Raw genomic sequence first — 27,267 nt, forward strand, 5'->3', positions numbered from 1 at the left:
ATTCACCAAGATTTTAGAAGGAGTACATAGTTGGTGTAAATAGTTTTTTAGAGTTTGCCTTCGTAAAGGGAAAACCAGTTGGAAAAGAAATTCAATGTCTGTGTGCAAAGTGTGGAAACACTTATTGGCGTGAACGAGACGCTGTATATGAGCATCTTATTTGCTATGGGTTTGTCGAAGGTTATAAACGATGGACTAATCATAGGGAATCAATAATCCCAACAGTAGTAGATACTGACATGGATGATCGAGGCGGCCTTGATGATATTGACGGGTTGCTGCGTGACGCATTCGGAAATATAGCAAATCTTGAAGAGGGGAACAGTGGGTTGAATGAAGATGCGAAAAGATTTTATAAGCTAGTAGACAAAGCAGGTCTGGAATTATATTTGAATTGTACAACTGGATTTTCGAGGTTATCGTTCATCATTCATCTTTACCACTTGAAGTGTCTACATGGGTGGAGTAACACATCTTTTACCTCCCTCTTGGAGTTATTGAAAGAAGCTATACCTGATTTGAACATTCCCACTTCTTTTAATAAAGCTAAGAATATGGTTAAAGAGTTGGGTCTTGACTATGAAAAGATTGATGTATATCCTAATGACTGCATGTTGTATCGGAATGAGTACATAAATGACTCAGTTTGCCGTATCTGTGGAGAGTCTCGATATAATCAGACTCCTACTACAGATGGCAGCGAAGAGGACTTTGCGCTTCTGAATAAAGTTCATAAGGTTGATGCGAAAACCTTAAGATACTTTCCTTTAATACCAAGGCTTAAAAGGCTTTTTATGTGCCCAAATACAACAGAGGCGTTGAGGTGGCATGATGAGCAGCGTTTGAAAGACGGTTGCATAAGGCACCCTGCTGATGGCCAAGCATGGAAGAACTTGGACAGTCAGTACCCGAACTTTTCAAAAGAACTGCGCAACTTGAGGCTTGGTTTGGCAAGTGACGGTTGTAATCCTTTTCGAACTATGAACGTGTCACATAGCACATAGCCAGTTGTCTTAATGGTGTACAACTTTCCTCCTTGGATGTCCATGAAGTCTGAATATTGCATGCTCTCTTTAATCATACCTGGACCTTGTTCGCCAGGAAATAATATTGATATTTTTTTGCAACCATTGATCGAAGAGCTGAAGAAGCTATGGGTGTCAGGGATAGATACATATGATTCTTTTAAGAATGAAACTTTTCAAATGCATGCTGCACTTCTTTGGACAATCAATGATTTTTCAGCGCATGCGATGTTGTCCGGTTGGAGTACGAAAGGAAAGTTAGCTTGCCCTTGTTGTAACCATGATACTTATTTTTGTTACTTAAAACATAGCCAAAAGACAGTTTACATGGACCATAGGAGATTTTTGCCAGTTGATCATGCATGGAGGTCTAACAAGAGATCTTTTAATGAAAAAATAGAATTCAGGGGTCCACCACGAATGTTAACAGGTGAAGAGGTTCTAGATATGCTAAAGTCAGTAGATAATGCCTCTGGGAAGACGCAAAGCAAAAAGTAAAGGCCAATGGGAAAAAGATCAATCTTTTTTGAGTTACCATATTGGCAGCAACGTATGATCAGGCACAACCTTGATGTAATGCATATCGAAAAAAACATAGTTGACAGTATAATTGGTACCTTATTGGATATTCCTAGAAAGACAAAGGATCATGCAAAAGCTCGTTATGACCTGAAGGAGATGGGCATTCGAAAGAATCTTCACCCAATAAATACTAAGGATGGCAAAAGAACTAAACTTGCTAGAGCATGCTTCTCCATGACCAAAGGGGAGAGATCCATTTTTTGTGGTGTTTTGAAGAAAATAAAATTGCCTGATGGAAGTGCTTCAAACATTTCTCGTTGTGTACAACAAGAAGAGAGAAAGCTTTACGGTTACAAGACTCATGAGCATCACTTCATGTTGCATTACCTGTTGCAAATACCAATCAAGAGCATTCTTCCAGATCATGTTGCTATTCCTCTAGTGCGCCTGTGTTCCTTTTTTCATCAGCTATGTCAAAAGGAAATCTCGTTTGAAGAGATTAATGGTGTCAGAGATTGTAGAGACTTTGTGCCAGTTGGAGAGAATTTTTCCGCCGACCTTTTTTGATATAATGGTTCATTTGCTTATTCATTTAGCTAATGAACTAAGGTTAGGTGGTCCCGTCCAATTTCGATGGATGTATCCGATTGAGAGATACATGTGCACACTAAAAGGGTATGTACCTAATAGAAGTCGTCCAGAAGGATCAATTGTGGAAGGTTATTTGGCTGAAGAGTGTTTAACTTTTTGTTCAAGATATTTGCATGAGGGAGTGAAAACAAGATTCAACAGAGTATCTCGGAATAATGATGCAGGCACTTCAACCAAAGATCCTGATTCAAATTTGTTCACAAACAAGGGAAGTCCATTGGGTGGAAAAAAGGGCAACTAGTTATTTTGGACGAGAAGTCACTCCTTCAAGCTAATGCATATGTATTGAATAATTGCGATAACGTGGAGCCTTACATGAGGTAAATTTGCACTTCTCATTAGTTCTATTCCTTAGACTAATTTTGGTAGTATTACATAATAATATACATTCCTTGTAGAGAATGTTGTGAGCAACAAAAGCAAGACAAGCGGAAGCGAAAGTGGAACATCGTTAAAGATCAGAATAAAAACTTTATCGAGTGGTTTACGAGACGTGCCATGAAGGATGATGTTCCCGGTTGGATACGACAGCTGTCTAAGGGTCCAAATAAAGTTGCAAAATCATTTTCTACTTATGTTGTCAACGGGTACAGATTTCATACTAAGCAGCGAGAAGTGATGCGGAAAACGCAAAATAGTAGTGTCACTGTGGTGGCTGAAACTACAAGCTTTGCGAGTGTTAAGGACAAAAAACCAATCAAGGCCAATATAAGATATTATGGTAGAATCATGAATATTATCAAGTTAGACTATTATAACCAATTTACAATTGTTATTTAAGTGTGAGTGGTTTATGGCTGAGGAAGATGATTATGGTTTGACATACGTTCATTTCAACAAAAGATGTTACCAAGACGAACCATTTGTGTTGGCAAGCCAAGCACACCAGTGCTTTTATGTGAAAGATCCATATATTCCCCCAAAAGAATTATATGATGAAAACGGTTCCCAGAGACTTGTTTAACATTGGTGTCCAATTACAGTTTGACCCTAACATAAGAGAGCCACATGAATCGGCGAATAGTCCGATACCCTTAAGTGATATTGGTGAGGTAGACTTAGTTAGACAGGGTGTGCGACCTACTATTGTTGATGTGACACCGAACAAGATCAAACCTAAAGACAAAGAAATAGTGTCTGATGATTTTGACAGTGATGCTGAATTTGAGGTAGTACACAAATTGTCCATGATGCTTTATTTGTTAACTTATTTTCTAATGCATTATCATGTTTATTTTCTAATGCATTACCATGTTTGTTTACTTTATTTTCTAATTCATTATCATGTTTATTTTCTAATGCATTATCATGTTTGTTTACTTTATTTTCAAATGCGTTACCATGTTTCTTCTTTATTTTAATTTTGGCAATCTTAGTATTGATGCTTTATTTTTATCTCTTCATGCAAATGAATTATGTTGATGCTTTATTTGACTTCTATTTTTTTATACAGGATGAACAATGAAAGAAATTCCAAAAGAAAAAGGTTAAGGACCCTATCACAAATAGGGTCACAAAGAAGTCCCTTGAAGATGAGGAGTCCAGTAAAAAATTCAGAAAAAATTCAATTCACAAGTGCTTATTCTTTGCTAAAACAATTTCAAATAAAAAGGGAACATGTTTTAGCTGCATGTGGGGCTAATATTTGTAAACATGAGACAAGAAAAAAGGGCAAGATGCCGAAAAAGGTGCTGGCAAGAGTTGACAATGAAGGTCAAAGCGAAATGGTAACCAAGAAGATAACAAACATCAGAAATGGTGAGGATCAAATCAAGATGCCAACAAATAATTCCAACGAAGAAAATCATCTAGTCAAGATGAAAGCCATTGAACATGAGGATCAAGGTGGGAAGAAGCCGTCTAGGAAGAAGGTGCCAATGAAGAAATCAAAGGTGGAGGGTGATAAAGTCAAGATAAATACCAATGACGCTGAGGGTCAAAGCAAGAAGCTGACCAATAAGATGCCGATGAAGGAATCGAATGAAGAAGATGCCAGCGAAGAACATAAGATTGAGTCTCTTATCCCTGCTATGACTTTAGATGAATTCTTCGAAAAATATGGGATATCATTATATGAAAATAATGAAGAATATGAATATGATTATGATGATCTCAATCCAACCGTTGGTGATAGTAGTGACAGTCAACTCGGTAATGCCTTTATCCCTTTTTTCAATAGCAAATAGTGAAAGACACCAACCTAACTCTTGTATTTAGTAGATTACTCTTTTATTCATTAGATTAGTATTCTTGTTAATATTTTCTAGTAATGACATTGGAAATAGGTACCAAAAAGAAAAAAGTTTGTGGTCCCATCCAACTCAAGCATATTCATGCTTTGGAGACACAAATAGAGTTAACATGGTACAATGGCAAACCCATAGGCCCAACAAAGACACAGGTTCAATTGTTTAGTCGGTTCTTGGGAACACTTGCAAGAAACTCTAATTTGGTCATGTTGTTATATACTAATTGGCAAGCTGTGTCCATTGAGACTAAAACTTCAATGTTGGATTATGCAAAGGTGAGTTGATCATTCTCCTTTTTAAATTGTTTACAAATAGGCTTAGCATGTTTGGTAAAATAACATAATTCGTTGTTTATTCATAGTTTAAATATAACATTCCTAGTGATGCTGAGCCTTGGGTGATAGATACCATTGGAGAGGCATGGAAGCAATTTAAGAAACGCATAAAGAAATATCACTATACACCGTACAACTCATTTAGAGAGATGATGAAAAATCGTCCAATGACTGTACCTGAACTGTATTTTCGAAAATTAGTTCAATTTTGGAGGCTTGATATCATCAAAGTAAGTTATTTTCACAACTCTATTGGCTTTAATGATGGTATCGTGTATTTAACTAACTCTATCTAATTTTATATTGCAACAAACGTAGGTTATTTCTGACAACAATCATGAAAACAGATCCAAGCAAAAATGGAATCATCGAATGGGTCCAGTTAGTTTTGAATTAGTACGCGCTGAATTGGTATTTTTTTGTGCTTTTTATTTTAAGTATTTTTACATCTTTCATGTTATGTGTGTTTACTTAGTCACATATTGGTGGTTTCTTTGCAGCGTGCAAAGAAGGAGGACAATGAAGATCCATCACAATCTGACATGTTTGTTGTAACTCGTACGAGCAAAAAAGGAGAGACTGATTCGGGGACACAAGAAACAATTGTTAGTTTTCTGGTCTCTTAGAAAAGTACACCAAACAAGAAATGTGTTAGCTATTTTTATTTATTCTGAAGCATTTGGGTGCATGCATTTATTTTGATCATATTTGTGTGTAATAGGAACATCTTCAAAATTTGAAAGAAGCAGGATACAATGATGATGAAGCAGTTCAAACAGTTTTCGGAAAGGAGAGACATGGAAGAGTTCGTTTCTATGGTCGATCAGTCACAAAATCCTCTCTTAAAAAGCAGAAGAAAATCCGACAAATGCAACAACAACATAATGAAGTAGTTTCAACTATGGAGAAAAATCAAAATAACTTAACTTCTAAGTTGGATGGTTTAACAAACTTGATTAAAACATTGTTGCAACAAGTCAATCCTGGTATGAGTGCAGAACAAGTGCAAGTAATGATAGAAGTCGCCCAACAATCTCCGCCTGACGCGAGTAGTGCACCAAATGATGCACGGCGAAACATTCCTCCTTCACTTGGATCGAACCATGTATCAAAGGATATGGAAGTAAGTACTGTTCAAAACTTCTAGTTAAATTAATAGTATGCTTTTGGTAAATGATATATCATGAATTTGAGTTAAAGTTAAGGTTTTAGGATTGTGAATCATTTATAATTATGCATGGATATTGGCTGTATATATGTTGCTCTCTATTCTATGTTAATGAAAGAATAAGTTAAGAAAAACAAAGTTCATATTATGTTGTATCTTTTCTTTTTACTCATGATGTCTCAATTGCTTGTCACTTGGTATTTTTTTTTTAGAACTTAATTGTCGGTTATTATAACAACTGTTTATATATGAATATTTGCCAAGGTTTACTTGCTGGTGATTTGTAACATTATTTAAAAATGAATCTCACCTTTTATGTGCTAACTAATTATTAAATTAATAGTATTTAGTGAATAATGGTTGTGAATAATTCTTGAGTGTTGTTGTGGATGAATGTTTTCCTTCTTTTGCTACATATGTACTGCATCATCAAAAGCATTTTTGCTCTATTCTAACATGTTTATTTTTTTGCATGCAGGAAGACATGATGTGATGAAAAAAATATGTTCCATACAAATATCACATGGGATGGGTCTTACAATGACCTTAGTTATGTAAATGTAATATTTTCATGTGTTATGTACTTTTTGAGGTATTACATGTAATTGAAAAAATTATACTCTATTTTTATTTGTGTTGTTTAGACTAAAAATTAAATATATCTATCTTATAATGAAACTTTTATGATTTAGATTTCTTGAATTTCTTATTTTTAGATTTATTTTGTGATTATTATCATTTTGGGATATGATTATAATTTAAAAAATTTGAATCTCATAAACAACAACAGGCTATAGTCACTATTTTAAAAAACCGTGACAATAGATAAGGCTATGGTCACGGTTTTAAGGAGGGTGACCATAGAGGCTATGGCCACGGCAAAAACCGTGACCATGGATAGGGCTATGGTCACGGTTTTAAGAGGAGGGGTGACCATAGAGGCTATGGTCACGGTGAAAAACCGTGACTATAGATGATGCTATGGTCACGGTTTTAAGGAGGGTGACCATAGAGGCTATGGCCACGGCAAAACTCGTGACCATAGATAGAGCTATGGTCACGGTTTTAAGGAGGGGTGACCATAGATAGGGCTATGGTCACGGTTTTAAGAAAGAGTGACCATAAAGGCTATGGCCACGGTGAAAACCATGACCATAGCCTTATCTATGGTCACGGTTTTAACGAGGGGTGACTATAGAGGTTATGGTCACGGTAAAAAAACGTGGCCTAAAGTGTCATATTTTGAAAATTGAAACCGTGACCATAGATTAAAAAACGTGACCATAGACCTATGGCCATGAGGGAATAGGCCACGGTAAAAAACCGTGACCATAGATCTATGGTCACCCTTTTTACTAGCTATGATCACGGTTTTTTACCGTGACCATAGGCTTTTTTTTGTAGTGGAATAAATAGTTCAATCTATTTCAAACTTAAATTTTTGCATATTGCTTTTGCATTGGATTTATATGCATGTCACATCTTATTGTGCTTGATTATGTTAACTTGAATCTAATTAAGAATAAATAGTTCAATCTATTTCATACTTAAAATTTTGCATATTGCTTTTGATTATGTTAACTTGAATCTAATTAAGAATAAATATTTCAATCTATTTTATACTTAAAATTTTGCATATTGATTTTGTATTAGATTTATATGCATGTCACATCTTATTGTACTTGATTATGTTAATTTGAATCTAATTAAGAAATAAATAATTTAATCTATTTCATACTTAAAATTTTGCATATTGCTATTGCATTAGATTTATATACATGATGTATCTAATTGTGCTTGATTTTGTTAACTTGACTCTAATTAAGAATAAATAGTTGAATCTAATTCATACTTAAAATTTTCTACATTACTTTTGCATTGGATTTATATACATGTCACATCTTATTGTGCTTGATTATGTTAACTTAAATCTAATTAAGAATAAATAGTTCAATCTAATTCATACTTAAAGTTTTGCATATTGCTTTTGTACTGGATTTATATGCATGTCACATCTTATTATGCTTGATTATGTTAACTTGAATCAATTAAGAATAAATAGTTCAATCTAATTCATACTTAAATTTTTGCATGTTGCTTTTGCATTGGATTTATGCATGTCACATCTTATTGCTTTAGATTTGAATCATGAGAACTTTGTTTAGTTGAGTTTAATTCTTATGAAATTAATTGAGTGTTGACTGATGCTGTGGATTGAGATTAGTTGGATTTGTGTGAGAACCGTAAAAGTGGATATATGTTCAATTTTAGGGGAGGTTATGTCCAATTTTTTCAGGGAGTTTTGTTGAATGATTCGTATAGAATATATGTTGATTAGTGATAATAATATATTTTCTTTGCAGACATGACGATAGGTAGTAGAGGTAGATCGAGTGGGTCTCGTGGTCGTGGTAGAGGAAGGATTTCCACAGAATCTGCATAGACTGTTCAGTCATCGCCTTCTACCTCAACTACCCCGTCGATCGACCCTTGTGATGTTACAGGCGGGTCCAGCGAACCAGCAGTTCATCATGATCCCAAACTCAAACTACGTGGCTCCTTCTACTACACCTCATATAGATCCAGCAACAGAGACCGCAATGTGTGTGATTCCTCTAGTACCCCCAACAGAATGCCCCTTCACCATCGCCTATCATCTGGCTAAGGATTTTTTTTCCGATGGCATGCAGGCGTGAGTACATACTATTTTTTAATCTTAAGTTTATGTATTTCTATGTGTTTGCTAATCTTATATATTTTTTTAGATAGGTTTGTACCAAACAACAATGCTGGCACACAGGAGATCTCCAAGGTGATTAAGTTAATGTACAACTGCCCATGGTCGAGCTACATGAAGATCCCTGTTGAGACTAGAGAACAATGGTTTCAGAAGTGGGCGGTAATAACCCAATAATGTTGAATTAATTAACTGTATTTGAAATGTATTTTATTTTGACTAACTAATGTTATTGAATCACTTTGTATACTTGAAATTCATATGGGACACGGAGCATAATCTCATGATTAGGAAGTGTTGAGTTTGAAAAACTTATATTGAAATGATGATCAAACATTATTAAAATATTGATTAGGAAATTATTAAATTGTTATATGCTTCCAATGGTTTGTTTGATATTTTTGTTCAAGTGTACAAAAAATTTATGATCAGGCCAAAATTGATTCAAGCCCACTGTGATTAAAGTGTCCAGCCCTCATGCAAAAAATATTTCATTCTATATGGCTAATGTTAATAAAATAATGAAACAGATTGGGCCAAGAAAGTAGTACAAAGTCCAAGACAACATTCTCTTGGACCAACAAGTCCCTTGGTCCGAATTGGAAGAAGAAAGAAATGGAGCATGTACTCTTTGGTTACCTACTCCATTGGTTAATGGAATTCAAATTTCAATTCAATTGATTGCATGCATAGGTAACCAAAACTCAAAATTAAATTGGGTTAAATATTACATTAAAAGCTTTGTCTCTTCTCTCTCCTCTCTCTTATCTTTCGGTCATATCAATCAAACAAAGAAGAAGATAGAAGTCATCAGAAGAAAAAGAAGTTACAAGAAAAGCCTATGAAAGAAAGGCTATGAGAAAGGAAGATCTAAAGTAAGGCATGGCAAGATCTTTACCATTGAAGGCAAGATTTTAAAGAAGAGCTTCAAGATTTTCGAAGCCAAAAATAGAAGCAATCCGCCTCTGTTAGAGAGGAAGATATCAATTGCAAAAGTTCACTTCCATTTTCGTTCATCAAAGAAAGAAATTAGCCGCCGAGCTACACGTAGGAAGAAGCAAAAATGGAAAGCAAAGAGCTGTTCTGGGTCAGAAGATCATCAAGGGTCCGAATCGTTTCTTGGAGCCAAAGATAAAATCAAGGGTTCAGATTGAAGGAGCTTGATGAAAAGGGTGGAGAGAGGTACATGCATGTTGGTTTTTTTGGTTTTCCCTCTCTCTTCTCTCTGTCCGAACTGCTACTGTTTTTGGTTGGAGAAGAAGTTGCTTGGTTGAACCGGTTTCAACCTTGGAAGCTTCCCCTTCTATATTAAGAGTGAACGGCCAAAGGTTGAGATCAAGGAGAGAAAGCATAAAGCACAGAGTTCTCATAGCTACCCAAGCTTCTTGAGTTCATCTCCTTCAATGGTGTTCATTTTGTTTTCTTTTTATTAATTTTGTCTATCTGAGTCTCATGGTGGAAAAGGTAAACATGGTGAGGTTTGTAAAAAAAAGCCAATGAGAGAAAAAAGGCAGTGAGCAAAATTAGAGAAAAAGCCATAGATGTCTATCTCAGAGTTTCTTTGTACATCTTTCTATTGTGTGTCATGATCCTGTGGGGATTCTCTTGCAAGTTGGGTTAGCACTTTGCAGTTCAAAGCTAGGTTTTGAGTCCTAGTCAAATTCAGATTGGGTGTAGAATCTGGGTTTGTCCCTGATAGGATTGGGTAGATCCTAGGAAAAGAATTGGTGTTTGTAATCTTATAAAAAATAGTGAAATTCCATCATTGTTGTGATGGAGACTGGATGTAGGCTGCATTGCACTTAGCAGCTGAACCAAGATACTTCTTTGTGTGATTCTCTCTTCTCTGCTTCTTCTCTGTTTCTGGTTCACAAGATACAAAATAAAAAATGTCTCTCAACTTGTTACGAGACAAAACAAAAATGTCTCTTAACTTGTTATGAGACGAAAAGTAAAAATATCTCCTGAAGTTCCTTTAAAAGTCAGAAAGTAATATTCAGCAAAAAGGGAGGCTAAGATTCAACCCCCCTTCTCTTAGCCACTGATTACCATCAGGAAGATCTACGACTACTGGGCAGCTAAACGACTTCAGCAGATAATGAGCGACGTTCGTCAGGGACGCGGCCACCTAACGACCTAGATCCATCCATCTATCAAAAAGGAACTGGAGGCCCATTTTAGAAATGATGAGGGGTTCAAGTATCGCAGTTTGATGAACGTCGCTAACAGGACTTCGTTGAGTTCGTTGAAGTATACGGGTGGGTCGGCGACCTTGATGAAAACGAAAATCAGACTAGTAAGTAGTTTGGTAATGTTTGTTAAGAGTTATTTGAATTAGTTATTTGTTGTTTTATTTTATTGGTTGATTGATTATGTGTAGTCTAAGTCGTTAGATTGTGAGGTGACACTAGCGAAGACCTTCAAGTATACTCATACCTTGAAGGCTAACAAGGAAAATTTTGTTGACGAGTGGTATGCGGCCCATTATGTGAGTTTAATTAATTCTAAGTTTCAAATTTATTTAGTTTAAAGTCAATTAACTATTATCCTAATCACAACGTAGGTGGCATGGGAGGATTACACGCAGATATTGGAGGCCGCACCCAGCAATCTCAGCCGCCTAGTAGGAATGATGAAGCCGGCTCTGAGACCTCAATGGTAGATCCTGATAGGATTTGGTACAAGATCGTCTCTGAATCCCACAAGAATCGCCGCTTCGGGTTAGGGTTATACTTCGCCAGGAGCCTCCACTCCTCTACATTGGCGGCTTGCTCTGCCTCTGCCTCTGCCACTGCCACTAGCCCTGCCGATCCAAGGAAGTTGTCGACTTTAGGGAGGAGGTGGAGAAGTTGACATAGGAGCTTCACCAACAAGCGGAACAGTCTGAGTAGAGGTACAACGACCTTCTTGCACGCATGAGAGGAGACGTTGCCATCAGCTTGGACTTGACGGAGAAGCTGGAGTAGCTAAATCGTTTGCGAGAGCAGATGGAGGTGTACAATGAGCAAATACGCGTTGGGGGCAGTGATGCTGCTAGTACCAGTGGCAACGCGGCTGGTGGGACACTAACATCATCACCTACTCTGCCGCCTCAGCAGGGAAAAGTTAATGACGACAAGGACGGTTACCGAGATCTACAGGGTTTAGGAATTTAATGTTTTTTATGTCTACTTCATTGTATTTTACTTTTGTGACATTTTATTATATTCAGAATATTTTTTTAATAAAATAATTTGTTGATTTCTGGTAATTTTAAATTTTTGCCCTAATTTTGTTAACAAAAGTTTTAATTTGACTACTAATTGTAACTTAACTGTGCAAAAAAAAAATTACCGTAGTATTTATTGCTGGACAAATTTGACAGTAACTTGGTGCCAAATAAAACACGTGATATGGCACCAAAGTTATCGTCAAAATAATCCGACGGTTATTAGCAATTCAGTCTCAACAAAGTCATTAAAAAAACCGACAAAAAATCCACCAATAATTAACGTTGAACGAAATAATCTGTTGGTAAATAATTTTTAGCGCCGTTTATACCGTCAACTTTAGGACAACAATAAATTTGACAGTATTCAATATTTTGCTTATAGTAAATAGTTGTTAATGGACCTAGATAAGGGTCTTTTGTGCTAAAAGTCTTTTCGACAATGGTGATCGGACAATATATTTGGTAGAAAGACATCGTTATAAGTAATGAGAAAAAATGTGGTTCTAGCTTACTAAAATCATTGAATATTTAAAAGCCACTTGACTATAGAAGAAGTTCAATTTTTAGTATGCATTATGGTTTTGTATTAGTGTAGAATATTTTACACTATCAATAATATATTAAAATTTAATTTTAATTTATATCTAAAAATATATATTAAATCAATTTAATAAAAAATAAAATATTATTGTAGTATTATTTAATTGAAACTTATATTCTTGAATTTTTTTTATTCAACTTTAATATTTACTAATGAATTAAAATATTTTGTATTAGAGATCTATTTTGATAATTAGTTCTCAAACATAAATTAGAGTAAAAATCAATTAAAACAATAACTCATTTTATATTTTTATCTATCTAAGTAACTAACTCTATTTTATTATATTTAAAATTATTTTTTTACTAAATAATTGAATAATTATTAAATAATTTATCTATAAAATATATAATAATTAAGGATATGAGAGATTTGGTGCACAATTTTTTTTCTGAAATACCATTTTTCATATATAATTTATGAAGAAAATATGTTTCACTTTTATTATTGATTAGAAGATAATCTGTTTATCATTTTGATTAATCTTATTTTTTATTATTATTATATATTTATTTTATAAAAAATTAATTAATAACTACATTATTACTTACCAATATATCAATATTGATAATGAATAGGGATGGCAACGCCGGGTCCGATGGGAGCGGGGACATGCCCCCGCTCTCCGCCCCCTGCCTCCAATAACACTCTCTGTCCCCGCCCCGTCCCTGCAATGGGTAACGGGGACCCCGTACCCGCCAGTAAATCGAATATTCACTTCCGCGGATTTAGAAAAAATATTAAAAAATGAAAAAAAATTAGAAAAACATAAAAAAATTGAAAAAATTAAGATAATCTTTAATTGTCATTACAAACATAATTTTATTAGGGTTCAAAGACTCAAATAATAATAAGCGATAAAATATATTCATGAAAACATAATTTATCACTCCAAAGCTAAACACTGCTATCTCTAATTTATGAGAATAAAATACTATTACAACATCCACTAATGATGGTGGTAATATGGTACAAATGACAACAACAATTATATTTAAGTGACTATGATCCACCTTCAAAGCTTATGAAGATGATAAATATCTGTGTTGTTCTTTTCTACAAATATATACTGAGTATCTGGGTCTTTCAAAATGAAATTTGGAAGAAGTAAACCCTTTTCAGTCAGAAGGATGAAATCTAAATATGATTTTTTTGATGAACTAATACTCTCAGGCTTTTGAAATCCTGGTCTGGCTTCATCAAAGACAGATTTGTTTGAATCCTATTCCTATATCGATAAGAATAATTAAAAGTTAAAATCAAAATCGTATAATAAATCAACAATAATATGAAAAAATAGTGTATTGTATATAGTTTACTTACATGAACATATCCTTCAGAGAGACACATATTTAGCAGAATCACAAAAATGCTTCAAGGTAAATCCTAGAAATCACATAAATCACTACAATCAAAGAAAATCAAAAGACATCACATAAATTATAAAAATCACAACAAATCAGGAAAAATGACAAATTCACAGAAATTACCACAATCACAAAAAATCAGGAGAAATCACAGATTCATAAAAATAACAGAAATCACAATAATCACAGAATAATTGAAGGAAGGAAGAGCGGCGAAGGTTATTGGCTTACTGCGAGGGTTGTTGCGAGGATGATAGCAATGACGACACTAACTATTGCGACAAATTAAAGGTGGAGGCTATTAAATAAAAAAAATAACACATTCTCTTATTTCATTATTTCAATCCTGAGATAAATTTGCTTACTATTTCAAAAACCCCAATTAAGAATAAAACCCTAAATCCTAAATAATAATAATATAAATGGTTAGGCAAGAGATGTTGATTATGAGAGAGAATGAGGGAGGGACTCACTAAGGCCATGGCTTCGGTTTGCTTCAAAGAAGAAAACCGTGAAGCTCTCGATGTTGATGTGGACTAGCTGTTAGTTCAGTTCAACTAAAAAATAGAGGAACTCAAAAAATGTGACATCAAAGAATGAAAAAGAGAACAGAGAGAAAACGTAACGAGATTGATGTTACCAGCGTTTAAGTGACGCCCCTCCGAGATGATGAGATCCAAAACTAGTACAAAGTGATAGGTGGCAAGGCCAAGTAGCCAACTTTATTAGGGTTTTGTGGCAGATAATCTCAGGCCAAGTAGCCAAATTTATTATTAACTTTATTAGGGCAGGTAATCTCAGGCGAGTGACGAGCCGACGAGTGTAGCGGTGACCTTGAGAGTGAGACGAAGAAGTGGTGAGTAAGGTTTGGGGAACGGCGGAGTGGCGGCGGAGGTGAGTAGGGTTTGGATTTGGTAAAGGTCTGAGGGAAGGATTGAAGGAGAAATCACCGAAGGAAAAATCAGGAATGGAGGAGGCTAGGGTTTTTCAACTAACACTTTTTTACTTTTAAAATACTTTTCGTAACAATTTAGATTTTTGTGTCATAATATTTTGTTATAAAATACTACTTGCTTTTGTAACATTTTTTATTCTTTTAGTTACAAAATATAAAATTTATTTTAAAATATTTAATTAAATAATTGATATATCAATTAATTTGCTAATCCCACTAACTCGACATTTATATAATATATAATCATATAGATAATTAAAACATCTTACATGTCATTAAAATTCTTTTACAATAAAATAAGTTCTACAAATTCAACTAAACACAATTTTTTTCTAACATAAAATTGTACATATCGAATTTATAATTATTGACTCTTCTAGCATATTTCAGTCAATATAAAGTCTAGCATGTTGGCATCAATTTTGTACACCTGCAAATATAAACAATAAAAATCAAAATTAAAAAATAACACATAACACTATCTTCATCCGAGTAAAAATTAAGTTATATGAGGATAAAAGCATTGTGATTTGGAGTTCTGCAACTTATTATTGATTGCTTGGAGTGCAACTACTTACAAGCATCTTTTCTAACACATCGCTCCAGAGCAAGCTAGTAATCCAACATGTGAGATGTTTCTTGAGAAGAAATAAGTTACTGATGAGAATAAACCTGAAATAAGATTGATTACCAAACAAAAGAAAAACAAAAAACAAAACAAAAGGTTATTGACAATATCAAATATTCTTTGATCACTAACTGAATATGTTACCAGAAATTACAAGTGTCACAACAAAATACTAATACACATACATTAGAGAACTTATAAACAGGCCTTCTTTAAGCATAAGTTGCTTTGCAGTTTCTATAGCTTCTTCACTTAATATCTACCAATTTAAACATATCTCAAGTGAACAAAACATAAAATTTAGTTTGACTTCATGAATTACAATATTTTATCAACTCTTGAATAAAGCTTACTTGAATGATTTTATCGAGAAGATTTACTTCTAATACACTGGGGACAAAGCCTGCACCAATCCCCTGAATCTTGTGTGGACCTACACATTAATAATGACAAATTGTAAATCATTGGGTACTACAAATGAAGTTGTGGACCTTAACCCTGAGGACTTCTAATAAATAAATAACCTTCTTTAAAAAAAATACAAGAAAGTTGATAAACTACTATTTTATGGTTTATCTTGAGCTAATTTGAGTGGTTTTTATCAATCCTTTGCTCACTTATTCATATAATTTGCAATTCCTTCCTAATTCTGTGATATAATTGAAAACATGTTTCCTAGGCCTTTAAACTGTTAATTTTGATTATCCTTTATTACCATTCGATGTCGTGATCTGTGTGTTAAGTGTTTTCAGGCTTTATAGAGTAGGAATGGCTTAGAGGATGGAAAGGAAACATGCAAAAGTGAAAGGAACGTGAAAAATGAAGTTTTGAGAAGCTGACAGCGACGCGCACGCATGGACGACGCGTATGCGTGACAAGGAAATTCGCCAAATGACGCGCACGCGTGACATGCGCCACGTGCAGAAAGTTGCAGAAAACACTAGGGGCGATTTCTGGGCTCCTTTTTAGCCCAATTCCAAGCCCGAAAACACAGAATAGAGGCCGCAGAATGGGGGAATCAGAAATCCATTCCATCATTCATTCATTCATCAATTCACAACAATTTAGGTTTTAGATGTAGTTTCTAAAGAGATTCTCTCCTCTCTCTAGGTTTTAGGATTTCTCTTAGTTTAGGTTTATTTCTTCTCAATTACTGGTTCAATGTTCCTTTAATTTAGTTTTCTCTTCTACTTTTATTTGTTCTAGCACTTTGGTTTATTTATTTTTCTTGTTGATTCTCTTCTTATCCAAAATAACGAATCCTCCTATCCACCCCAACCTCCACTGGATAGCAACATCCTTAATGTTATTCGCCAAAGGCAATTAGAGCTTCAAACCACACTTGCCTCTACTTTAACTGGTCTGACCTCTACTATCCAAGACCTTATAACCCATACGGATGCATCAATCCAAGAGCGACATGATCCCAATCATGCTATTGACACGGAACAAGAAAGAAGGGATCGACTTAAAGATGAAGGAGTAGCTGAAGAATTGGTGACGGGAGACATCCAGGAGGAGTCCAATGTTGTATTAGAGCAATTGGAGGAAGCTGTAATTATCGAAGAAGAAGAAGAAGTGGTTGAAGACCTAGGAGATGCTGAACCTCAATGGGAATCGAGAGCTATAGAGAATTCTGCCAAAGAGTTTGAAATTGATGTTGAGGAGGATAGTGTACAACCTCCAAGGCATGTACCTTATAAGGAATTGGATGGAATAGATCCGAAAGCCAGTTTCCTTGGTGATGATGATCATGAATCCAGCTCTCCTAGTGATGAACTTGCATCCGTAATTGAACCCCTTGAGCTTGAAGAACCTTCCCCAAGTGAATATGAAGATGATGTGGAGGTATACTTTTTTCAACCTCCAACTTATGACTTGAGTGATGGGGAAGAAGTAGAAGATTTTGATCAAGATGCAGTTGCACTTGAAGAGGTTTGCAAGGAGGTGGAAGAATTCACAGAAGAGTACAAGGGAGTGGAGCTTGCAAGACCATTGGAAACACCTCTCCCAAGGCCATTACCATCCAATAAAACATTCAAGTGGGTAAAATCCTTATCCTCAACCCTTACGTTTCCACTTGAATATGGTTTTCTTGAAACAGATGGTCAGCTTAGAGCTCTTTGTGGCTTTAAGAGTAAGAGGGAGATGGTTAGTGATAGGAGTTGGCATGCAAGGTTCAATATGGTTTCACGCTCCAAATTGACGTACAAGGATTGGTATAGAGCTCGATTGAATGGGTCTCAGAAGATGTTTGGGTATCTCAGTGAGAATTCAGATTGCGTACCACCCGGTTGGAACAATGTAGATCAAAGCGAAGACGGTGCGAAAGCAAGGTTTGGGACCCCGGAATTCATTCTGACAATCAACACTCCTAGAGCTTTGTCACTTGCTTTAACTTGCTCGAAGGCTTTATGTGCCTAGTTTGGGACCCCGGAGGTTATTGGAATCGTAAACATTGGTGGAAATTCCTGGATGAGTTCAAGCATAAGCCACCATGACAAGGAACTCACCAAATGTCCAACTTAAGGACTTTAACCAAAAGTGCTAGGTGGGAGACAACCCACCATGGTATGATCGTTCTTTTTCAGTTTTAGTTTTATTTTATTTTGCGTTCTTCTTAGTTTTATTTTATTCTATTTTTATTAGTGTTCATTCATAATGTCTACATAAGCATTTTGCATTCTGCATACTGCATAAAAAAAACCACACCACGCGTGTGCGTAGGCCACGCGTGGGCGTCGATCCCAAATCGGCGTCTCCATCCAACGACCAGAAAGTTGTGATGAAATCGTGCGGTTGGTGTGCTATAGGCACAATTTGGCCCACTCGTACGCGTCCCCGATGCGTACGCGATGCGCACGCGTCGCATGAAAAGACTAGCCCCTTCCAAATCAAACAGAGACTTGTGCCAAAACAACGCTGGAAGCGTGCATTTAGCACAATTTCGGCTGACGCGTACGCGTGCTTTACGCGTACATGTCATCTTCATTTATCCTGTTTCACGCGTTCACGTCTACGACGTGTACGCGTCGACACATTTTTCTCCCATCCACGCCCAAGCGTGATCCACGGGTACGCGTGGATTTAATTTTATAACCCCCCTGACGCGATAACCCTAACTCGTGTCATCCCTCCTTCCCCCCTCCCTCAACATTCCAAATCCTCTCTTCCCTCCATAACCACCACTCCCCATCAGCAGCTTCCCACCGCAGCCACCGCCGGCAACCCTAGACCACCGCCGTCTGCCGCTCGCCCTCCCCCCTCTCTTTTCTTCTTCCCCTTATTCCGCCTCCCACCGCCACCCCTGCCTTCATCAAGCTCGCCGCCGTGCCGCCGCCATCTCCGGCCATCACAACCCCCTTCCCACTTCCTTTTCCAATTCTGTTACTGCACCCCCAGGTTTTCCTGTTTCCAACCCTGCTTATCAATTTAATTCCTCTGTTCACTTTCATTAGCTAGTTAATTTGAATTCTTTTGCATTAGGATAGTTAGAGATGCATGTTCATAGTGGATTTTAGGTGGTTAGGTAGCTAGGTTATGGTTAGAGGATTTAGGTCTGATAAGTGCTTTGTTCCTGCTGTGTGATTTATCTGATTCTTAATTTGCTTTGCTGTTTGACTGCTGCTTGATGCTGGTTAACTGCAAATTACCATTATTATTCTGAGTTCATATGACATGCTGATTGATGCTCTTTTCTGCACTGCTTTGAATCCATATGAACTGAGTTTTCGTTGCTTGTTTTAATTCGGGAACACCTCAATTACTGCCGGGTTGCTGTCAAAATTTTCAAAATAATTTTTGTTGTTGGGCTATTCTGTTGCACGTTGTGGATTGAATTTGGCACTATTTTTACCTTGATAAACTTTCTTTTCGCCGAATTCATTCCATAATTCATTCGGTAAGCACCTCTGTCATTATTTTGGTTGCCCCCCCATGTGCATTTGACATTGCCATTGATGGTAACCTATGCTTGATTGATTATGGCATACAAGCTCATTGCTGTTAGATCCTATGCTTAATTCTTCTGCATTTACATATGGTTTTGGTGTTTTTACTCACTACTGAATTCTTAGGAAATCCAAATTGTTTGCTGGACTTTGGGAAATAGCCAGCTGTTTTGTTTTGCTTTATGATTGCTTGCTGGTTTTGCACAACTTGTGCTGAGATTTGTATAAGCTGGTGATTCTGTTTGAAATTGCTACTGCTTGCATTGTTGATTTTGCTGTTTGTTTTCCCGGGAACGTTCCTTTTACTGCCGGAATGCTGCCCAATTTTTCTGAAAAATGTTTTACTTAACTTCCACTCAAAAAATTGACTTTAGTGCTTTTGAAATTGCGATTTACTTGGTTTCCACTAAAGCCATTTCATGAGATGTTGAGCTGGCATTTCCATTCCAATTGGTTCCCTTCTTAATTGACTTGCATTGTTGATGATTTTATTTCTCTTTGTGCTTTCGTCCCTCCTGATTTATCATCAATAATTTGCATTGTCTGCTTGAATGTGAGTTGCTTGCTCTTCAATCTTGTGAACTTCTGTTAGCTAGGAACTACAGTACCATGCCACTAATTTTAACTTACCTTTCTAACTCTTGACTTCGTTGACTTCCTAACCTTTCTCCTAGTTTTACATTAACTCTTTTCAACCCCTTTCCAGGCATGTTTGTTGTTGTTTCTTGCCAAACAAGCATTCTAAATTTTATTTAATAGCTTCTTGGATTGTGATTTCTGATTGGTTTCTTTGAATCCTATCTTGCATCCAGTCCAAAATTCTATATCTTTATGACTCACTTCTTGCTTTAGCTGTCATTACTCTTTTACCTATTCACTACTTGTTATGCTTTCCTATTAATTGCCTATTTGTTTTCCTGTTTTATTTGTTAATCTGTATCCTGGAATTTCTATTTTTCAGGATGTCTGATCCAAAAGGAAAGGGCAAGGCTAAGGCCAGCACGAGTAAGAGGAAAAGAGGACAGTCCTCTGTCGCTCTATCAAATATTCTAGGGGATGATTCCTGGCGTGAGAAGAACTTCACTCCACAGGAAAAAGAAGATCAACTAGTGCCTGCGACTGACCCAATCAAGTTTGCAAATCGCTACTGTGAACTGAAATTTCCGGTCTTTGCGCATAAGAGGCACCTATATTTGGAAAAAACTCTCAGAATACCAACTAAATTACAGCAATACACTATAGAGCAGATCAAACAGAGAGGCTGATTCTTTCTAGAGAGGAATTTGACAGAGGTTAACACATCCTGGGTCCAGGAATTCTACTACAACTATTACAAGATGACCCTGGATGCAGTACAACTAAGAGGAAAATAGATATTGGTTACTGAGGAGGCCATAGAAGATATCCTCCATTTTCAGCCAAAATCAGCTGAAGCAGATGGTTACCAGAAGGCTGAGGAGTCCATGAGGCTTATGAGCTTTGATTGGGATGCTGTGAGGCGCACCATAGCCATTGATCCTGCTGTTCCCTGGGCTATGGGTAAGTCGACGGTAACTCCTAAGGGCATCAAGATTATCTATCTTAATGATGAGGCTCGGCTATGGCAACAAATACTGAGTAAGTATGTTATGCCGAGCACTCACAAGTCAGAGGTGCCGGCTGCTATGATCGTTCTCATCTGGTGCGTTATGGAAGGCAAGGAACTATACCTTCCACGGTTCATCAGGAAATACATGGCTAGAGTCCATGTCAGAGGCACCCTACTTTTTCCCTATCTGATTACCCAGATGGCCTGCCGAGCTGAGGTGCCTTGGGAACTTGAGGATGAGAAGCCACCGGTTGTCGAATGCAAAAAGATTATTCCACATGGCAAGCAGTTCGAAGCTTTAGTCCACAGACCACCTTCTCTCACTGCCTCTACTGACGCGGCCACATTCTCCGTAGCACCCTCAGCGCCTGCTGCACCTCCCGCATCCACAGCACCTTCTTCCGCTTCCCAGCCCATCTACCATCTAGTGCACCGCCTCTTTGAGCACATCGATCAGATGGAGTGCCACACTCAGTGGCGTATTGAGCAGTCTGAGCGTCGCAACAAGCGGCACTATGAGCATCTGAAGCTGATGATGAGGACTGGAAATACTGATATCCCCTCCGAGCCCGACACACCATCGGAGCACTCTGAGGAAGCAGAGGAGGATGAGCAGGATGAGGAGGCACAGGTGGCAGACCAGCAGCAGGCACAGCGCGAGGAGCCTCAGCTTGAGCAGCCTGCAGCGCCTCATGCCCCTACACAGCCAGAGCCCACAGAGCTAGCAGCAGCACACCCTTCAGGAGGCGATGACCCTTCACACTGAGCTTGACTGAGCATTGAGGACGATGCTGTGATATAAGTGTGGGGAGGTCGCCATCTCTGGCGGATTTTTGGTGAAGGGCTGTATATATCTTAGATATTTAGCTTGAATTGCACCTTTCGTTTATTAGTTGTGATGTGGAAAAACATGGATTATGAAGTTTAGTTTACCTTTTTAGCATATGAGAAATTGGTTTAATTGAAAATAGGGAGTAAACTAGAATTTTTTTTTAGTTTTTCATAATCACAACAATCCATTTATTATATATATATATATATATATATATATATATATATATATATATATATATATATATCAATTGATGACATTTTCAAGGAATATATTTATTTTGAGGAAAGGAATTTAAGATTCACATTGAATTTGAGTACAAACCTTTTTAGTAACTTGCATGATATATATAATTGGGTATATGGTTTTTGAGCCAAAGAACACACAACCCGTGAGTTTTTTAGCTTAATTGCATGGTTACATTATTTAACCATAATATTTTATTCTTGTCTATTTCTTCACTATGATTGCAGACTTTACTTTCTTCCATTCTATATGTCCACTGTTTAGTGTATTTACATACTTGCATATGATTAAGGCCATTATTTGTCATTAGTCCACTTATCCCAAATAGCCTACCCTCTCAATCAACCTTGTTTGCCACCTTGAGCCTTTTAATCCCTATTTATTCTGTATTTTACCACATCACTAGCTTTAAGCGAAAAAAAAAACAATTAATTATCCCAATTGAATCTTTGGTTAGCTTAAGTTAGAGATTGTATATTAATTAAGTGTGGGGAACCGTGGGAACTTGGGTTGATAAGAAGGTGTTGAATTGACAAGATATTGAGAATTTGGGTGCATACTCATGTGAGACCAAAAAAATTAAAACACCATGTGCATTGATATGTTATATTTATTTTTACAACAAAAAAGGAGAAAAACAAATAAATAAATAAGTAATTAAATAAGGGGACAAAATTACCCCAATGCTAACTTTAATAATCAATGCGTATGTGATACAATTAAATAAATATTTGGTACATGAGTATGTGATGCAAATGTGAGAATTATGGGTAGCCAGACATGATTTTAGAAGTACGTAGAATATGTGTATGTCAGGTGAGAACTTAGGCTAGTCAAGAATTCAATTTATAGCTCACTTTGCCATACATATATCCTCACCCTTGTCTTAACCCCATTACAACCTTGAAAAGACCTCATGATGTTTGCATTTGTACATTAAATATTTGTTGACTGGTTAGATGAAGAATAAAGTTTTAGAAATCATGATTAGAGGAGATTTGAGTGGTTTAACCCCAAACACTGAGTGATTAGAGTGTATATACAATTCCAGTGAGGGTTCAATGGCTCATTTTCATATGTCCATATTTGATCATTACTTGTTTTGCAAGTTTGTGAACTCTTTTTGTTGACTCAACTCAATTGTGAATGTGTTTTGATTTAGTCCTTAGTTGTGCATATATGATTCCTTGAAAATTTGACTCAATCTGACCACATGTATGCTTATATATATAAATAGTAATTAGAATTGCATGATGCTTGTAGGTAGCTTGCATTGCATAAGTTCCACCATTCTGCCTTCACTCTTTTTTAGTTTCTCTTGAGTTGAGCATGAGGACATGCTAATGTTTAAGTGTGGGGAGATTGATAAACCACTATTTTATGGTTTATCTTGTGCTAATTTGAGTGGTTTTTATCAATCCTTTGCTCACTTATTCATATAATTTGCATGATTTTATAATTCCTTCCTAATCCTGTGATATAATTGAAAACATGTTTCCTAGGCCTTTAAACTGTTAATTTTGATTATCCTTTATTACCATTCGATGCCGTGATCTGTGTGTTAAGTATTTTCAGGCTTTATAGAGCAGGAATGGCTTAGAGGATGGAAAGGAAACATGTAAAAGTGGAAGGAACGTGAAAAATGAAGTTTTGAGAAGCTGGCAGCAACGCGCACGCTTGAACGACGCGTACGCGTGCCTAGCTCAGAGAACGAGCGACGCGTACGCGTGACTGACGCGCACGCGTGACCTATGCGTACGTGTGACATGCGCCACGTGCAGAAAGTTGCAAAAAGCGCTGGGGGCGATTTCTAGGCTCCTTTTTGGCCCAATTCCAAGCCCGAAAACACAGAATAGAGGCCGCAGAATGGGGGAATCAGAAATCCATTCCATCATTCATTCATTCATCAATTCATAACAATTTAGGTTTTAGATGTAGTTTCTAGAGAGAGAGGTTCTCTCCTCTCTCTAGATTTTAGGATTTCTCTTAGTTTAGGTTTATTTCTTCTCAATTCCAGGTTCAATGTTCCTTTAGTTTAGTTTTCTCTTCTACTTTTATTTGTTCTAGCACTTTGGTTTATTTATTTTTCTTGTTGATTCTCTTCTTATCCAATTTGGTTTATGAACCTTCCAATGTTAGATATGATTTTATATTTAATACAATTTGAGGTATTTCAGATTTATGATTGTTTTTATGATTACTGATACTTTCAATTGGTCAATTAGATTTTACATTCTCTATTACTCTTCCATGTTTTTATGTTATACCTTCCAAGTGTTTAACAAAATGCTTGAGAGGGTTTTAAATTAGCTTTTTATGATTCTTGGCTTTGGTTGAGTAATTAGAGACTCTTGAGTTATCAAACTCCTTTGTTGATTAATAATTGAAGGTTGCTGGTTGATTTGGATCCCTCTAAAGCTAGTCTTTCCTTAGGAGTTGACTAGGACTTGAGGAATCAAATTGATTAGTCCACATGACTTTCCTTTATTTAGTAAGGGTTAACTAAGTGGGAGCAACAAACAATTCTCATCACAATTGATAAGGATAACTAGGATAGGACGTCTGATTCTCACACCTTGCCAAGAGTCCACTTAGTTATTAGTTTATTTTCTTATCATTTACATTCTTTGTTCAACCTTTCAAAAACCCAAAAATATACTTTTCCATAACCAATAATAACTACACCTCCCTGCAATTCCTTGAGAGACGACCCGATGTTTAAATTCGGTTTATTATTTTTATTGGGTTTACTTTAGTGACAAACAAGTTTTTGTTCGAAAGAATTATTGTTAGTTTAGAAACTATACTTGTAATGAGAACTTATTTGTGAATTCTTTACTAGCAAAAATCCGTTCGTCAAAAGTCATTGTCACACAGAAGAGGTTGTAACTCACCAGGTTTTCCTCCTGAGAGCACTGGACTTTCAGTTGGTTCCACACCAATCAACTACAAAAAGTCAAAAGAAAAATGATAACATAAGAAAATAACACCATGATTATAGCAAAAATTATCTTCTGCAAATGTATCTAAAGAACAACTAACTTTTAAGTTAGAATTCTGTTCTTTTAGATATTTTCCTGCACCAGTGATGATACCACCACTACCTATCCCACATACAAGCATGTCGACTTTTTCTTCTGAACCTTTCCATATCTCTGAGCCAGTGGTTTGATAATGTATATGCCACAAGAATAAAATTGATCACCCAAAGTTGGTAAGAATCAGTTGTACTAAAATGTACTAAAACAAAACATTGATGAATTCATATATCGACTTTAGTAAAGAATCTCATCTATCTATCATAACCGAATCAACAAATTTTCTAAAACAAAAGCTTTCTCCAGCAATTGCAATAAATTTTTAAAAATTAGTATTCTAAAACATTTAAGAAAAAACTAGTATATCAATCAATCACCTGCATAGCTTTTTCCAGCAATGTAGAACTCTCTATGCTTATACTGAAGAAATCTTTCAGACTACTTAACAAGAAATGTATATGCATCTTCAGCTGCAAATTCAGGAACCCTAAGATCCCAAATACAAGCACACAACCAACTCAAAATCGTAATGAACAAAGCAAAATCGACATGATGAACAGATGTGACAACTTCATTACCTATTCTCTGGTCACCAAATGTGTACAGATCCATCGTCTTATTTGAGTACGAAAACCTGACACCAGCAGGAGAATCAAGGAATAATATGTTTGCCATGACAACACCAGCACCAACACCAGTAAGCAATCAAAAGCATGTAAAGAACAAGAAAAAATAACACAGTTGTTGATGCAAAATTTTTCAATTTTGTTCATACATTTGTTCCAAGCATATAAGGGTTCAAGTAAAGTGACTTCCCATCAGGCTTAATCCTAAAAGGGCCAATTTCTTCATATGCACCATAAGCAATGGAGGAGCATCCAACCAATAACACTGAATTAACAATTCCAATCACATTTCACAGTCATAATTCAACATTCATATAATCAATTAATTACTCATGATAATTAAACCTATTTGCAGTTATTCAATAAATTTTATGGGCATTCTAAAATTAAAATTATTTAAATTAAAGCCCCTACCTCGATGTCGCAATCACATAATTTAACATAACAACTCCCTTCCCTTTTAGTTTCATGGCAGCAGCGGTGACTCCCACGCAACCGGAATGGCAGAGGCATAGTCTTCATAGTAGTGACCGGGATTGTAGCAAAACAGAAGATTCAGATTGGATGGAAATTAAGAGCAATCACAGTCCAGTAGCAGTCTCAGACTTAAACTCATCACGGTAGCTCCAGCATTGGCTCTCGGCAGTAGAAGATCGGCAGCACATTCTCTAGTGGCAATCAACAACGGCAGTAGCTTCAAAGGGGACGAAATCACAAACCCTAATAATCAGAACTAAAACTAGAAGCAAGAACAGAACAAAAACCAAAAGTAAAACAGAACGAAAACCAAGAGCAAGAATGCTTGCCTCGGTTCATCTTCACAGTGGTGGCGAGCTCCCACAGCGGCGGCGAGGAGAACACCCACCAACGCGTCCTTCGACTCTCCCCCCCCTTCTCTTGGCCAATTGTGGATCTTCCCTTCTCTCTCCCCTCTGCGTGCGACGGCAGTGATGAAGCACAACGGCGACAGCCCTAGGCGACGATGATGGAGATGGCTTCGTGCAGCTCCAATGGTGACAACAGCTTTGGGCAGCAACCCCGTTCGCGAGCTCTCCCTCTCACCCACACGACGGCAGCGGCGGCGACAGTGGCACCCTTCCCGGCGCCATCCCTTCCCTCTCTTCTCCTTCCTCTTCTTCTCTGATTCCCCCCTTTTCCCTTCTGTCTTCTCCCTGTTTCCCGTTTTCTTTCTGTTCCCTCTCTAAACATAGGTTTAGGGATTTAGGGTAATAGATTTAGGAATTTAGTAAAATTAGAATTTTATTTAGTAATTCTAGAGTTAAGGTAAAATATATACAAGTAATATAATAATTATATAAAATATTTGAAATAAAATGATAATTTAGCGTTTAAATATAATACTGTAAAAATTAATTTTGGAACACATAATTTTATTAATTTATCAATAAATTTAAATAATTATTTTTAATTTAAATCATAAAATGAATATTTTAGTCATTTTATAAAACACAGGTTAAACCTGAAATATCTATTGCCTAAATTAAATTATATGACATTTTATTATTTTTTTATTATCA

At 36.4% G+C, this 27,267-nt stretch overlaps 2 protein-coding genes across 2 annotated transcripts; one reads left to right on the plus strand and one right to left on the minus strand.

The window, feature by feature from the left end:
* Positions 1 to 239: 239 nt before the first annotated feature.
* Positions 240 to 2,114, plus strand: LOC140181242 (uncharacterized). Its single transcript, XM_072224768.1, has 2 exons — positions 240 to 950; positions 1,572 to 2,114. Exons 1-2 carry the CDS (start codon positions 240 to 242, stop codon positions 2,112 to 2,114), a joined length of 1,254 nt encoding a protein of 417 aa, XP_072080869.1.
* Positions 2,115 to 15,197: 13,083 nt separating this feature from the next.
* Positions 15,198 to 25,715, minus strand: LOC112769583 (cysteine synthase-like). Its single transcript, XM_025814085.1, has 8 exons — positions 25,682 to 25,715; positions 25,481 to 25,590; positions 25,108 to 25,239; positions 24,960 to 25,011; positions 15,803 to 15,882; positions 15,635 to 15,708; positions 15,400 to 15,493; positions 15,198 to 15,251 (listed from the first exon to the last, which is right to left on the minus strand). Exons 1-8 carry the CDS (start codon positions 25,713 to 25,715, stop codon positions 15,198 to 15,200), a joined length of 630 nt encoding a protein of 209 aa, XP_025669870.1.
* Positions 25,716 to 27,267: the final 1,552 nt, after the last annotated feature.

Source organism: Arachis hypogaea, chromosome 18 (assembly GCF_003086295.3).
Source record: "Arachis hypogaea cultivar Tifrunner chromosome 18, arahy.Tifrunner.gnm2.J5K5, whole genome shotgun sequence".
Lineage (NCBI taxonomy): Eukaryota > Viridiplantae > Streptophyta > Magnoliopsida > Fabales > Fabaceae > Arachis > Arachis hypogaea.

What these genes read in the sequence shown, in the direction of transcription:
- LOC140181242 (XM_072224768.1), top strand. Translation starts at nt 240, where the DNA reads ATGGATGATCGAGGCGGCCTTGATGATATTGACGGGTTGCTGCGTGAC. An exon ending in GCAACTTGAGGCTTGGTTTG is followed by an intron (nt 951 to 1,571) that starts GCAAGTGACGGT and finishes CCATATTGGCAG; the next exon opens with CAACGTATGATCAGGCACAA.
- LOC112769583 (XM_025814085.1), bottom strand. Translation starts at nt 25,715, where the DNA reads ATGGATCTGTACACATTTGGTGACCAGAGAATAG. An exon ending in TGCTGGAAAAAGCTATGCAG is followed by an intron (nt 25,240 to 25,480) that starts GTGATTGATTGA and finishes TGGCATATACAT; the next exon opens with TATCAAACCACTGGCTCAGA. An exon ending in AACAGAATTCTAACTTAAAA is followed by an intron (nt 25,012 to 25,107) that starts GTTAGTTGTTCT and finishes GACTTTTTGTAG; the next exon opens with TTGATTGGTGTGGAACCAAC.